General features: G+C 38.4%; 1 protein-coding gene and 1 non-coding gene across 2 annotated transcripts; one reads left to right on the forward strand and one right to left on the reverse strand.

Moving 5' to 3' along the window:
• Window positions 1–3,664: 3,664 nt before the first annotated feature.
• LOC111760456 (small nucleolar RNA SNORA16B/SNORA16A family) lies at window positions 3,665–3,796 on the reverse strand. The gene has a single exon (XR_002794134.1). It is a non-coding gene; the product is annotated as a small nucleolar RNA SNORA16B/SNORA16A family (small nucleolar RNA).
• Window positions 3,797–4,170: 374 nt separating this feature from the next.
• Window positions 4,171–13,672, forward strand: TMEM126A (transmembrane protein 126A). The gene is made up of 5 exons (XM_004478148.5): window positions 4,171–4,325; window positions 6,893–6,994; window positions 9,733–9,926; window positions 11,277–11,391; window positions 11,864–13,672. Exons 2-5 carry the CDS (start codon window positions 6,900–6,902, stop codon window positions 12,054–12,056), a joined length of 597 nt encoding a protein of 198 aa, XP_004478205.1. The 5' UTR covers window positions 4,171–4,325; window positions 6,893–6,899; the 3' UTR covers window positions 12,057–13,672.
• The last annotated feature ends 417 nt before the right edge of the window (window positions 13,673–14,089 follow it).

A 14,089-nucleotide genomic window follows, 5' to 3' on the forward strand; every position in this document is an offset into this window, starting at 1 on the left:
CCTCCTTGACTCGTGTGCAGCTGGGCCACGTGCAGTGCTGATGCGCACAAGGAGTGCCCTGCCATGCAGGGGTGTCCCCCACGTAGGGGAGCCCCACGTACAAGGAGTGTGCCCTGTAAGGAGAGCCGCCCAGTGTGAAAGAAAGTGCAGCATGTCCAGGAATGGCGCTGCACACACAGAGAGCTGACACAACAAGATGACGCAACCAAAAGAAACACAGATTCCCGTGCCGCTGACGACAACAGAAGCGTACAAAGAAGACGCAGCAAATAGACACAGAGAACAGACAACCGGGGTGGGGGGAGAGGAAGGAGAGAAATAAATAAATCTTTTAAAAAAAAATTATTTGGAAAGGTAAGGGGCCTTGAATAGAAAAAAGAAAAAAACAACATCTTGAAAAATAATGATCAAGGTGGAAGATTCACACTTCCTGAATTTAAGGTATGTTGTAAAGCTACAGTGGTCAAAACAGCTTGGAACTGGCAAAAGGATAGACATATTGACCAGTGGAATTGAATTGTGAGTTCAGAAACTGATCTCACATCTAAGGCCAATTTATTTTTTTACAAGGCTGCCAAGTCCATTCAACTATGAAAGAATACTATTCAACAAACGTTGCTGCGAGAACTGGATATCCATATCCAAAAGAAAGAAAGAGGACCCCTACCTCACACCTTATACAAAAAAAATGACTTAAAATGATTCAAAGACCTAAATATGTGAGAGAAAACCATAAAACTCCTAGAAGACAATATAGGAAACATCTTCAAGATATTGTGGTAAGCGATAGTTTCTTAAATCTTACACCCAAAGCACAAGCAATAAAAGAAAAAAATAGATAACTGGGACCGCCTCAAAATTAAACACTTCTGTACCTCAGAGGACTTTGTCAAAAGGGTGAAAAGGCAGCCAACTCAAAGGTAGAAAATATTTGGAAATTATATATTCAATAAGGGTATAATATCCATGATATATAAAAAGATACTACAATTCAACAATAAAAAGACAAACTACCGATTTAAATTGGACAAAAACTTGATATAGACATTTGTCCTAAGAAATACAAATGGAAAAAGTGTTCAACATCACCTATGATGGGAGTAATGCAAATCAAAACTACAATGACACATCATTCCACACCTTTTAGAATGGTCATTATTATTAAGTTGGAAAACTACAAGTGTTGGAGAGGATATAGAGAGATAGAAACATATTCACCGTTGGTGGGAATGCAGAATGGTGCAGCCATTGTGGAGGACTGTTTTGGCAATTCCTAAGGAAATTGAATATAGACTTGCCATGTGACAAAGCAATACCACTACTAGGTATGTACCCAGAAGAACCGAGGGCAGTGAAACAAACTTCTGCACATTGATGTTCACAGCGGTGTTATTCACAATTGCCAAAAGCTGGAAACAACCCAGGTGTCCATCAACTGATGAATGGATAAACAAACTGTGGTGTATAAACACGATGGAAATTATGCAGCTGTAAGAAGAAACGAAGTCATGAAGCATATGACTAAATGGATGAAGCTGGAGAAAATTATGTTGAGCCAAGCAATCAAGACACAAAAGGACAAATACTTTATGATTGTGTTATTATGAACTAAATATATTGTGTAAACTCATGGAGTTAATAATTAGAATATAGGTCACCAGAAAATAGAATGAGGGTAGAGAATGGAAAACTGAGGGCTGATCTGTGCAGAATTGGTAAAACATTACTTGTAAATCTTTGTCAATGAATAGAAATTCATTGGACTGTAAAACATAGTGACATCTCATGTGAAATATGAATATGGGTAATAGTGCATACGTAAGACTGTTTTTACAAGATATAAACACAAATAAACTAGAGAGACTGAAACAGAATAGCAGCTATGTGCAGCAGGGGAATCAGAGAAGTTGAGAGGTGATGTGGGCTTTTTTGTTCATTTTTGGTCTTTTTTATTTTTTTATTTTTATTGGAAAAATGACAGTGCTCTAATAATGAAGTGATGAATACACAACTATGTGATTATAGCAAATACCATAGATTGTACACTTTGGATGGATTTATGTTTTATTAACATGTATCAATAAAATTGATTTGTTTAAAAAAACTTATATGAGGTGGTGAAGGCAGAGAGAAAAATCTATAGCTATGAACGTCTACATTTAAAAGATGCAAAAAACTAAAATTAGAAATAAAATCGTGATATTATTATTGACCTTATAAAAAATAAAAAGATTATGAGAGACTATGAACAACAAACTGCATAATCTAGAAGAAATGGAAAAATTCCTCAAAATACACCAGTTACCTATTCTGGTTCTAGAAATAGAAAAACTCAACCAACTTTAACAAGTACAAAGGTTTTAAAAAATAATCAAAAACCTTCCACCAAGAAAAGTCCAGGACCAGATGTCTTCACTGAGGAACTGTGGGGAACCCATTAAGAAGAATTAACACCAATTCTCGAACATACCAAAGAATTCATGAGAAAGGAATACTTCCTAGTTCATTCTATGAGGCCGGCATTACTTTGATACCAATGCCTGGTAAAGACATCATAAGGAAAAGAAAATTACACACTAATTTCCCTTATGAATATGAATACAAAAATACACAACACTAGCCAATTGAATCCAACAGCCTATTAAAAAGATTATATATCACAACCAAGTGGGATTTATCCCAGGAATGTATGGGTAGTTCTACACAAGAAAATCAATGTCATACACCACATAAAAAGAATGGGGGCGGGGTGCGGGATGATCAGCTCGATAAAGGCAGAAAGGCCATTTACCAACTCCAGCACCCTTTTTTTCCTCCATAGATTAATCTTTTATTGGTCACCAACATGCCAGATACCAGGTGGTAGAGAAAAACGGCCCTCCCAGGGCCACGGCGATTGAGGCTTGCAGGGAGGCCACGGAGGGGGTCTGCAGAGACTGGGGCGGGCTGGTGGAAGCCGTGGGCGTGGCTTGCACACACGTCACTAGGCGGGACGCGTCAGTCCGCGGGGCGGGGCTTAGGGTCCCGCTGTAGCCTGAGGTTAATCAGGGCTGTAAAAGTGAATTCTTCTGTGCCTGGCTTGGGGTAGGGTAGCTTTGGAAAGCAGGGTTCTGATGATCTGGAAGGGATGGGTCTTGGAATGCGGGTGTCTGGTGCTCTGGAAGGGATGAGAGGGTCCTTACCCGCTCCATTCCCACTGTGGTACGGCTCATTCTTGGGGGGAAGCCTGCTGTCCTCCGCACGTAGGCGTCTTGCTCAACCGATCAGAATGGAGCCACAGCCTTATGACCTGGTAATCATTGCAAACCTTGTGAGGGGAAAACTCTAACACCAGAGATACAAAGGACACTGCTTGCCGAGCTCACGGTTTCCACCTAACAATCAGCCAGGTGTCTTTTAGCCTTCCTTTTCCCACCATGCTTCTCCCAACTCTAGACCCATAATGGCAGACAAGGATAGTTTTCTAGGTGTCAAGGATCTGCTCCAGCAACAAGGTAGTATCTTCAGACTTGTGAACACTGTGAGGAACCTCGGGAGTAGCCAGAGCTGAGGAGCTCGCCTTTCAGCACCTGGGCAAGCTCTCTGGGCTCCTCACTCCCCTGAGAGACCACAGTCATCCTGGAATTTTCAGTCAGCACAGCTGAGGAAGGGCAGGTGCAATGCAAACTGGCTTTTCCTGAAATGTTAGATCAGTTACAGCAAACAGAACGGCGACCACCAAGGAAAACTTCACTCTGGGCTCCTTTTTGTCCTCAGTAGCTATGTGGAAGCAGCTGCAGCCTTGATGAGAGCCACCCAGCACCCTTCCGTAATTAAAAAAAAAAAAAAGAGTCCTCAGAAAACTAGAATTAGAAGAAAACTTTCTAAACATGATTAAGGCCATTTACGAAAAACCGACTGCTAACATCATACTTAGTAGTGAAAGACAAGCGCTGTCCCCCTAAGGTCAGAAACAGGACAAGGATGCGGGCTTCCAGCACCGCTCTTCCACGCTGTAGGAGACATTCTGGCCCGAGCAAATGAGGCAAGAGAAAAGAAACAACAGGTATCCAAATTGGAAAGGAAAAAGTGAAACAGTATGAATAGATTCATCATAGAACCCTGAGCTGTCTGCCCTTGGGGGCGGGGCTGGGGGGAACTTGCAGCACCCCCCCCCCCCGCCCGCGCCTCCCCCGCGGGCAGCCCTGGCGGAAGTCGCTGGGGCTGGGTCACGTGCCGGCCAAGATGGCTGCGCCCGCGTGCGGCCGCCGGAGGTCGCCGTGAGGCCGCCGTGAGGCCGGGGCCCGAGGCCTGGGCGGCAGCGGCGGAGGGGAGCGGAGCCTAAGGTACTGGCACTCGGGAAAGGGGTGCGGTACAGGCCCGGCCTCAGGAGACGCCTGGCGCGTTGTCGCCCGGCCACGCCGCCCGGGAATGGCGTCCGGGAGACTGGGTGGGAGGTGGGGAGTCCGCCCGGTAGCGTAGACCACCTCGTCCCTTAGAATATATTTAAATAAGCCAATAAAAGGGCGGGAAATCCTGCTTTTCGGCTTTATCCAGGGTCACTGCCAATTTACCGAGTGACCTTGGCCGAATTTCATTTTCCCAGGCCCTACTTTACGCATTGCCTGTATCTCAGAGCTGTCCTAAAGAGTGACGTGAAATAGCTAATACAAAAGCCTCATTAAATGATTTGTAGTATTTAAGGGGGCATTGCCGTTGAAAAGGATTTATTAATAACGAGGGCAAGGCCATTCGGGGACCGCGCGGTCGGGACCTGTGCTTAATTTAGGGATTCCCTTATAGACGTAGGAAGGGTTAATTCCCAGAACTCAAACCTCATCGGTATGCAGAGCAAAGAACAGAAAACTAGTGAGGGCACCGAGCTGGGCTTCCTGAGGAAATAATTTCTTTTATTTCTAACATGTGCACCATACTTTTTTTTCCTCTTTGTGGACTGCATTTGATTACAGCTCTGTATATCTCTGCCACACACACATATACACAAACACTAAAAGCTCCTGTAGGGATTGAGAAAATCTTGTTATTGTAGCCAAGGATCTCAAAAATTTTGAGTCCAGGAAACCTAGACCTAAATTTCTAAGTATGCAATGTATGAACTACTTTTTAAATCGAGGCATATGAAATTTCAATGCACTCACCCTTTTCCATACAATCCCTTATAGATAATAGGTATCCAATAAACATGTCAGTGTTGCAAAATAATAATCTTATAGTAAATGGATGAATAGTGAACCAAGAAAATGTCCTAACTGTTGCTTTTTAACTCTTCCGGTCTGAAATCTATGGTTTAGTGACGTAAATTCCTCATTTACAACCTGCCTACTCTGACATGCACCCTGACCAGTGCAGGGATTAACTACCGGACTGTGGGCCAGATGTAGCCCACACTTCTTTCTGTACAGCCACCTAAGAATAGTTTTTATATTTCTAACAGGTTATTTTTTAAAAAAGAACATTCAATAAAGATCATGTGTGGCCCATAAGGCCTAAAATATTTACTATCTAGCTCTTCAAAGAAAAGTTTTCTGACCCTCTATACCTAGAAGTGAAATTGCTGGGTTTTCAGGATGTCTTCAATCCTACTAAATAATATCACATTCTTTTACAAAGTGGTACCAATTTACACTTCCACCAGCAGCACTCAAGTTTACTTGTCCCACATCCTTGCCAATAACTGAAATAGATTAATTTTAACCAACCTACAGGTATAGCATTGGTATCTCCATGTGGTTTTAATTTGTATATCACTGATTATAATGAAGTTGAGCATCTTTTCATGTTATTGGCTGTTTGGCTTCCCTGTTTTTATGTACTACCTATTCAAATCTTTTGTCAATTTTCTATTGGGTTGTTGGCATTTTTCTTAATTTGTAGTTCTTTATATACTCTAGGTACTAACTACTCTTTTGTCAGTTTTATTGCAAATATATTTTCCCACACTAGCTTATCTCTTTATGGTATCTACCAAACACGAGTTCTTAACGTTAATATTAATTTTATCAGTCTTTTTATGTTTACTGCTATTTGTGAAATGCTTAGGAAGTATTTGTTAGGAACTATGTGTTGCCTTTCATGTTTTGTTTCTCTTTCACTTGGAATTGATTTATGGGGTTTTTTTGGTATGAATTTTTCAGATTATAAACTGAATCTACAGTTGTTTTTTTTTATGGAGTGTAGCAGTTTGATATGGCTATGCATTCCAAAGATAGATATTAAATTATATTTGTAATCTGGTCTCTACCTGGGCATCGTTATGATTAGGGCTTTGATTGGGCCATGTCATTAGGGTGTTGAGTCCCTGCCCCTTGGTGGGTGGGGACTCAAAGATAAAAGGCATGGCTAAGGACAGAGTTGAGGGTTTTTGATATTGGAGTTTTGATGTTGGAGTCTGATGCTGAAGTCTTAAGCTGGAGCCCCAGGAAGTAAGCTCGCAGAATAGAAGCAGGCCCCAAGAAGAAAGGAACCTTGAACCCAGAGAGAAGCAAGACCCTGGAAGGGAGTAACCCAGGAAGCCTGAACCCTCGCAGACGTTGGTAGTCATCTTGCTCCAACTCGTGAAAATAGACTTTGGTGAGGGAAGTAACTTATGCTTGTTTTATGGCCTGGCATCTGTAAGTTCCTACCCCAAATAAATACCCTTTATGAAAACCAACCAATTTCTGGTGTTTTGCATCAGCACCCCTTTGACTCACTAATACAAGGAGATACCAGGGATTGAACCCAGCAGCTCAAGCTTGTGGGGCAGGCACTAAACAACTGAGCTATACCCATTGCACTACAGTTAATTCTTTTAAAATTAAATATTTATGGTATTTAGAAGGCTTTTTATAAGCCCTCTTTGTTATAGAAAGACATTATTGAAAAATGATATTTTCTTTTGTTTTTTTTTAAGGTTCAAGATGGAAAATCAAGAACCAGATAATACTATCAAGGAAAACTTAACAACTTTAAATATTATAACCAGAAAAATTAACCAACTTCCAGAAGTAGAAAGGTAACTTCTTAAAAATCTTTTACCAGGTAGATTTTCATCATCGATGTTATCTTCAAATTTATTTGTGCATAAACAATGACTGTCAGAAGGAAATGGAGCCCCTTTTTTGCTTTGAGAAAACCATTTTGTTAAATCTCACATAGCTAATTATGGAAGTCAAGGCTAAAACTCATGTCTTTTCAACATATCTAATTGTATAATGGTTCAATTTTTTTCTAGTCTGTTATACTTGGAGTACAGTAAAGTATTTATGGACCCATTTAAATAACAAAACTTTAAAATAACTTTTAAATTGTCTTCTCAATTCACTTTATACTTATCAGTCTAAGAGGAGATTGTGGGATCACACATAGCTAGAGAAATGGGATAATGGATAACAGAACTTTTAAGATCTTATAGAGGAAAAGGTTATATGGGGATCATACTAATAGACTCCATTGGCAGTCAAGAAGGCCACTCTGATGAGGTTACATTTTAAACCAAAACTCCACCCTGGGGAGGCAGAGAGGAGGGGACAAAAGTATCTGGCAGAGGGGAAGACATAGTACAAGAGTAGTGGGCATAAGGTTAGAGGAACAGAATAGTTTTAAGCAGGGGGATCATGTGATCCAGCTAATATTTTTAAAGAATATTCCAACTGCTTTGTGGAAAATCTATTTAAGGTAGAAGAGAAAGGAGGTAGACCTTAGGAGAGCTGGCATAGTCACCCTCTTGACTAGCCATAGTAGGGCAGTGGCAGGTGAGATGAAAAGATGGATTTGAAAGCATAATCTTACTGTCTTTAGGAACAACTGCATAAATTCCCATCTTACTGTCACTCACCATCTCAGTGAAGGGGAATCTATAAACCAAGGGTGGTAATAAGACCTTGGTAAGATTTTATAAGTGCTGTATGCACCCAACCCTGCAATTTTGTTTTCCTGATGTGATTTAACAGAAAAACTCCTTAAGAAAAAAAAGGGCCTGTGTCCATTTTTCTAGACCACCACGGTGGGAAGAGCTGAAGAGACTGACCGAAGGAGTAGAATAGATGGTAGCAGCTTTGAAGAGAAAAAAGGTAGCTATATTACTGGAACCTTCATCGAGAGAGAACATGGGAAATGAGGTGGAAATGCAAAAGTAAACTGCTCTGAAGTATATCTGCCGTGAACACCTAAACAGGGCAATTTAGCTTTGCCTTCTTTTTTTTTTTTCCTGTTCCCATTTGGTTCTCCTAAGTGTGAATGCTCACCCCTTCCTCCTTTATCAATTAGATGTTTAATAGCTATTTGAATTACTGGATTATTAACTAAAAAATGAGGCTTTAGCCATAGGAGCTAAAAATCTGGTTGGAAGGCAGCTAACTTTGCTGTACAGATTTCAGTTGTACTTTCTTTTTAATTGTAGACAAATTATTTACCTCACTGAGCACTGATTCCTATGACTAAAATGGGAAAATATATATATTTCCCAGGACTGTTATAAAGATGAAATTACTTAATATTTTAAAGTACTCAAATTTCCTATTTCCTCAACCCCTCCATTTACATGCTTTGTTATTTTTGGTAGGTTATACTCTCATAACTCTTTAAATATTATATTGTATAATTTCTTTCTAAACTGGCTCTTACACTGCCATTACCATTTTTAATGGACTTCTGTTATAGCCGAAGTTTGTATGTCTTTCATCATCCAAAAAGTGTCAACTATGAATACTTTAAAGGTGGTTTTGTTTTCTTTTGTCCCTTCAGTATGTTGTAGGGACTCAATGAGTAAAAGATAGGCACAATTATGATTTCAAAGTGACAGGTAAGGAAAGTAATACATTATACAATGTATTATACTCCTGTTCTAGAAAAACTATTTTAAGCTGAATGTTAACTATAGAAATTTGAAGAGTACTGTATGGTTAATTTAGTTATAAGTGTACTGTTTTATAGATGGCTAGCTAATTGGGAGTCTGAAGAGGCAATATTTTCAATATCTAGCTATAATTATATATATTTATATAATTTTTTTTTTAAGGCACAGAACATAGGTTATAAACTCATACATGCCTTGGCTTAAAAAGCAGTTCTCCATTTACTGTCTTAGAACATAAACACTCTTTATTTGAATGGATTGTTGAAAAGTACCTAACAGATAGTATCCCCTAAATGTTAGTCCTCCCCAGGTCCTCCAATCCTTACACTAATGCGTCAGTGAAGAGTAAAAGGAAACACATTATTTGCACATTATTGAATACCTTCTGTGTATCAAGTACTGTTGAAACCCAGTTGAATACATGCTTGTATCCATTCTCTGCAAGTTGTTTATATACTAGTTGAGCAGTGATACGTAGTCAGTGATTTTAAGATAGTACCACCTTACACGGTGCTGTGCTAGAGAGGTAAGTATTGGCTTTTCCGGAACCCAGAGGAGAGGCATCTAAATCAGTCTCTTCAGAAGCCGTTCCCTGCTACAGTTAGGGGGAAACTGCTATATTAGCTTTTGCAAAACAGAAAATAAATTAATTTAGCAAGATCTAAATGTTGCACTTTATCCTTAAATGTTAACCAAATTTGAAATCCTTTTAGAATAAAGATCTATATGTAAGTAAAACAGTGATTTTTTTTTTTAAGGTTTTTGCTTATGGTGCTAAGAGATGTATCCAGTTAATTCCAAAGTCCTGATAAGTTCTAGAACAGATGTCAGGATTGTTTGCCAACTTATATATGCAATAGAACTGAACCACCTTTTTTTCCCCCTCACTCTCTCAGGAACCTATTTGAGCATGGATCAACATATATTGGACTTAATGCTGCTCTCTGTGGACTAATAGCAAACAGTCTTTTTCGACGTGTCTTAAACGTGACACAGGCTCGAATAGCTGCTGGCTTACCAATGGCAGTGATCCCATTTTTGACAGCACATGCATCTTACAAAGGTTTTGTAAGTTTACCTTTGACTACAGGTAAATTCTATTTTACTATGCCCAGAAAGTTTGCCTTGGTATATATTATTTGCAACTTAATACTTAAATATTACTGTCAAGTAGCTATGTGCTACAATGCAGTGTTTTTGGTTTTTTAAAAAGATTTATTTCTCTCCCTTTCCCTTCCCCCTTCCCCCAGTTATCTGTTCTGTGTGTCTTATTTTTGCTGCGTGTTCTTCTTTGACCGCTTCTGTTGTCAGCGGCACAGGAATCTGTGTTTCTTTTTGTTGCATCATCTGTGTGTGCAGCGCCATTCCTGGGCAGGCTGAACTTTCTTTTTTGCGCTGGGCGGCTCTCCTTACAGGGTGCACTCCTTGCACGTGGGGCTCCCGTACACGGGGACACCCATGTGGCACAGCACTCCTTGCGCGCATCACCACTGCACGTGGGCCAGCTCCACACAGGTCAGGAGGCCTGGGGTTTGAACCGCAGACCTCCCATGTGGTAGACGGACGCCCTGACCACTGGGCCAAGTCCACTTCCCTACAATGCAGTGTTTAGATGAGTATGCAACTTGCTAGTATCTTAATGTATTGTGGCAAATAATTCATAGAAACCTGTTCTACCAGTCAAGTAAGATGCACATACATAGCAGTGCATACACAGATCAAAGTACTTTCCTTTTTCTAGCTTATTTTTCCCACAGTGCTCATTTAGGTTAAGAAATATTTGGAAACCTTATTAAAAAAAAAAAAAAAAAAAAAAAGAACACTGCCTGCTTTATTTATTTGAATCCCATGACCAGTGTGGAATTTTTATGATCAAGGGAAACCTGCCCAATGAATTAAACAGACTAAGAGATAAACATATTAGCTTTCTATTTTTAATATATCTTACACTCATTTGAAAATTAATAGTTTTATAAAAATAAAGTCACATATATAATGTAAAAGTGTAAGATGAAGTGTTTTAAAAAATTCCTATTGGTTAAAAAAAAAAGATTTTTAAAGGCAGAAAAATAGTATCTCAAGTCTGTTGATACAAGACAAATACAGAAAGTTAGCAGCAGCCAAAACCCTGAGATGATTATATTCAAGTTCAGAACAAATTAGAGAATTTGCTATCAGTGATCTCTAGCTATTTTAGTTTAGCTATACATGTTAATTAAACCTAACATACCTTGCTGAATTTCACTTATTGTATTACTGCCTAGAAATTAAATCAGCTATCATTTGTAGTCAATATAGTTTATACTTTTAGGTAGCATACTTGACAGTGATAGGAAAACAAGCAGTTATCTGTAATATATGGGTACCTTGCATTCCTTAAATCATGTTTACTTGGCTATTTTGACCTTTACTTCCGTATCTAACCTAATTTATTTCCTAGGTGATCTGAATTGTGAGACCTGTACTGTAACACGGGGTGGACTGGTTGGTCTTGTTTTTGGCGGTCTATACCCTGTTTTCTTGGCTATTCCTGTGAATGGTGGCCTTGCAGCCAGGTACGATTCTTTCATTGTTTTCTCCTAATCATTGAAAACCTTTAATAACATATAAATGACAACTTGTAAAACTCAGTTTAAAACAGGAAATATATATTCTTTGTTTAAGGCATAGATTAAGGCATAGGCAATTAATTAGGAATAATTAAGACATTTTGAGCACTTCCACCAAGAGAATTGTCAGAAAATATGTCTAGCTATAAGCCTGCTATTAAAATAACTCTAGTTATTCTCTAGTGTACTCTACTGCATCAAGCAATTTATGTTATATGAGCCTCCAGGAGTGAACTGGAGAAAGACAAAAGAAAAAAGGATACTTTTTAGGACTAACAGACGATGAGAACGGCATTGCCTTCATCTTTACCTAAACTAGCTTTATCATAATACTTCTCAGATCAAATATATGTCATCATAGACTTGCCAAATGATACAACAAATTTTCCTAATTAAATGTCTCAATGTTTTCTTACAGATACATCTCAGCTGTGCTACCAGAGAGAGGAAACATCTTAACTTACTGGATTAGAATCTCTAAGCCTGTCTTTAGAAAGATGTTATTTCCCATTTTGCTCCAGACTGTGTTTGCAGCATACCTCGGGTCTAGACAATATAAACTGCTCATAAAAGCTCTTCAGTTACCTGAACCTGGCCTAGAAAGTCACTGATTTTAAGCAAATCTGTACACAATAAAATGGTAAAAATAATTTATGTTTAACTTACGAGTAAACATAAGGTTGTAATTTATTACAAGAGGTACAATTCTAGGTCCTACAACAAAAGACTATACAGGGCAACAAAAGGCTGAAGTACAATAAAGACTAGCCCCTTAAACAAGGGCATTATTACTTCTTTAATGTGCCCAAAACTGTCTCTTCAGTTTAGCTCTTTCCACTCCTTTATGTCAAATATCATGTTAACACCTTCCTCACAGAGGAACAATTCCAGTCTTCTTAATAGATGGTTATTCAGGCTCAGCTTCAGCTGCCCCAATGGTAGAGCCATCAGTTTCAAGAATCACCTTCTTTATATCCTCAGAAAGTTATATTCTTAGCAAAAGGCAATTCTTTGATGCTCCCATTTGTGTGGGATGGTTCTTTGGAAGTACACAAACATGAGCCTCTTTTCTAAGTGATGCTTAGTAAGTTAACTAACCCAACCCTCAGTTTCTTCATCAGTGACCTCACTCAAGGTTGGCAATAACATGAAATAATGTATGTTAAGTTGCATGATAGAGCACATGATCAAATGGTAGCTATAATTCTTCCTACTGCACCTAGTTTTGCTTTCTGAAATACCCAAGTCTTTTACTTATTTCCCAAGACAGATGATTTCCCATCCCTAAAACTCATCTGTAAGCCATTTTCTTTGGTGACAGCATCTATATCAGCACAACCCACAAGAACTTTCTATGATAACACAAATGTTTTTTTATTTGCACTGACAATATGGCAGCCATTAATAATATATGGCTATTAAATACTTGAAATGTGGCTAGTAAAACTGAATAAATGAATTTTAAATTTTTTCCCCACGTGTCTTAATGGCTACAATATTGGACAGCAGAGGTCTAGACCAGCACTCCTGAGCAAAGCCAAATCATAAGAAAAAGTACCAAACGAAATCTTAAGTGCCACCTTACATCATCTATCACAAGCATTTTAACTTCTGCCTCCAAATAAAGTGACATTGGTCAAGTAATATTGTGCTACTTAAAATTACATAAAATAATTTAGCCTGGGGGAGTGATTGTAGCTCAGTGGGTGAGCATCTGCTTCCCATGTACAAGGTCCCAGGTTCAAATCCCAGTACCTCCTAAAAAAAAAAAAATTTTAGCCTGCCACCTAGAAAAGGCAGCTTCATGAGTGACTTCGGCTTTTAGTGTCTCTTTGAAGGAATGTAATACAGTAGTGATTTTTAATTTATATTAATTGAAAATATATTTTCAGTTTTTTGGACAGTAGAGATAATTTCTTCTTTCAAAAGGCATATAAAAATGTATTCCCTAACGAACTTATATAAGAAACAATCTTAATTGTGAGGCAAAGAAATCTATGTGCATAGAAGATTGAAAGGAAAATGTAAAAATGTTTACTATGGATATTCTCTGGGTTATAGAATTACGGGTGATTTTTTGTCTTGTTTCCTTTCTGAAAATTCCAGATTTTCTATAATGAATGTTTTACTTTTACAACCAATAAAAGTAAAAATTATTTAAAAATAAACAAAAAATGACCTGGTTATTTTACAAGGTAAAATAAATAAAAGCTCTTTGACCTAGTTATCCATTTTGTAGCCTGTCATTTCTATTTAAAGCAGAGTTCTACTTAAAACAATAAAGTAATCCCTAACTTCAGAAACTGGAAACCCAAATTACTGAATTACTCTAAGAATAAAGAATGGAATAATCAACTTTTAGATGATTCACACACAAGATACAATTCAACTGTTTGATAATTTAATATTAAAGTGTTTCCTTATCCTTAATCATTCCCACAGATGGTATTTACAGATGGTATTCTCCCCAGCGAAATACTATCTGTAAATAGGTATAAAGGTTTGTAATGGTTTCTGTCCTCTACACTTATTAAGTCATCTTTCCAGTTAGTAAAAACTGGCAACATAAGCAATAAAGGATGATAATTTTTGGTCAGAGAGCAGATAAGTGACAATGTGAACCTGTAGTGACCTGCGTGGCAAT

This window comes from Dasypus novemcinctus, chromosome 10 (assembly GCF_030445035.2).
Source record: "Dasypus novemcinctus isolate mDasNov1 chromosome 10, mDasNov1.1.hap2, whole genome shotgun sequence".
NCBI lineage: Eukaryota > Metazoa > Chordata > Mammalia > Cingulata > Dasypodidae > Dasypus > Dasypus novemcinctus.

What these genes read in the sequence shown, in the direction of transcription:
- TMEM126A (XM_004478148.5), top strand. Translation starts at nt 6,900, where the DNA reads ATGGAAAATCAAGAACCAGATAATACTATCAAGGAAAACTTAACAACT. An exon ending in CAACTTCCAGAAGTAGAAAG is followed by an intron (nt 6,995 to 9,732) that starts GTAACTTCTTAA and finishes TCACTCTCTCAG; the next exon opens with GAACCTATTTGAGCATGGAT. An exon ending in AATGGTGGCCTTGCAGCCAG is followed by an intron (nt 11,392 to 11,863) that starts GTACGATTCTTT and finishes GTTTTCTTACAG; the next exon opens with ATACATCTCAGCTGTGCTAC.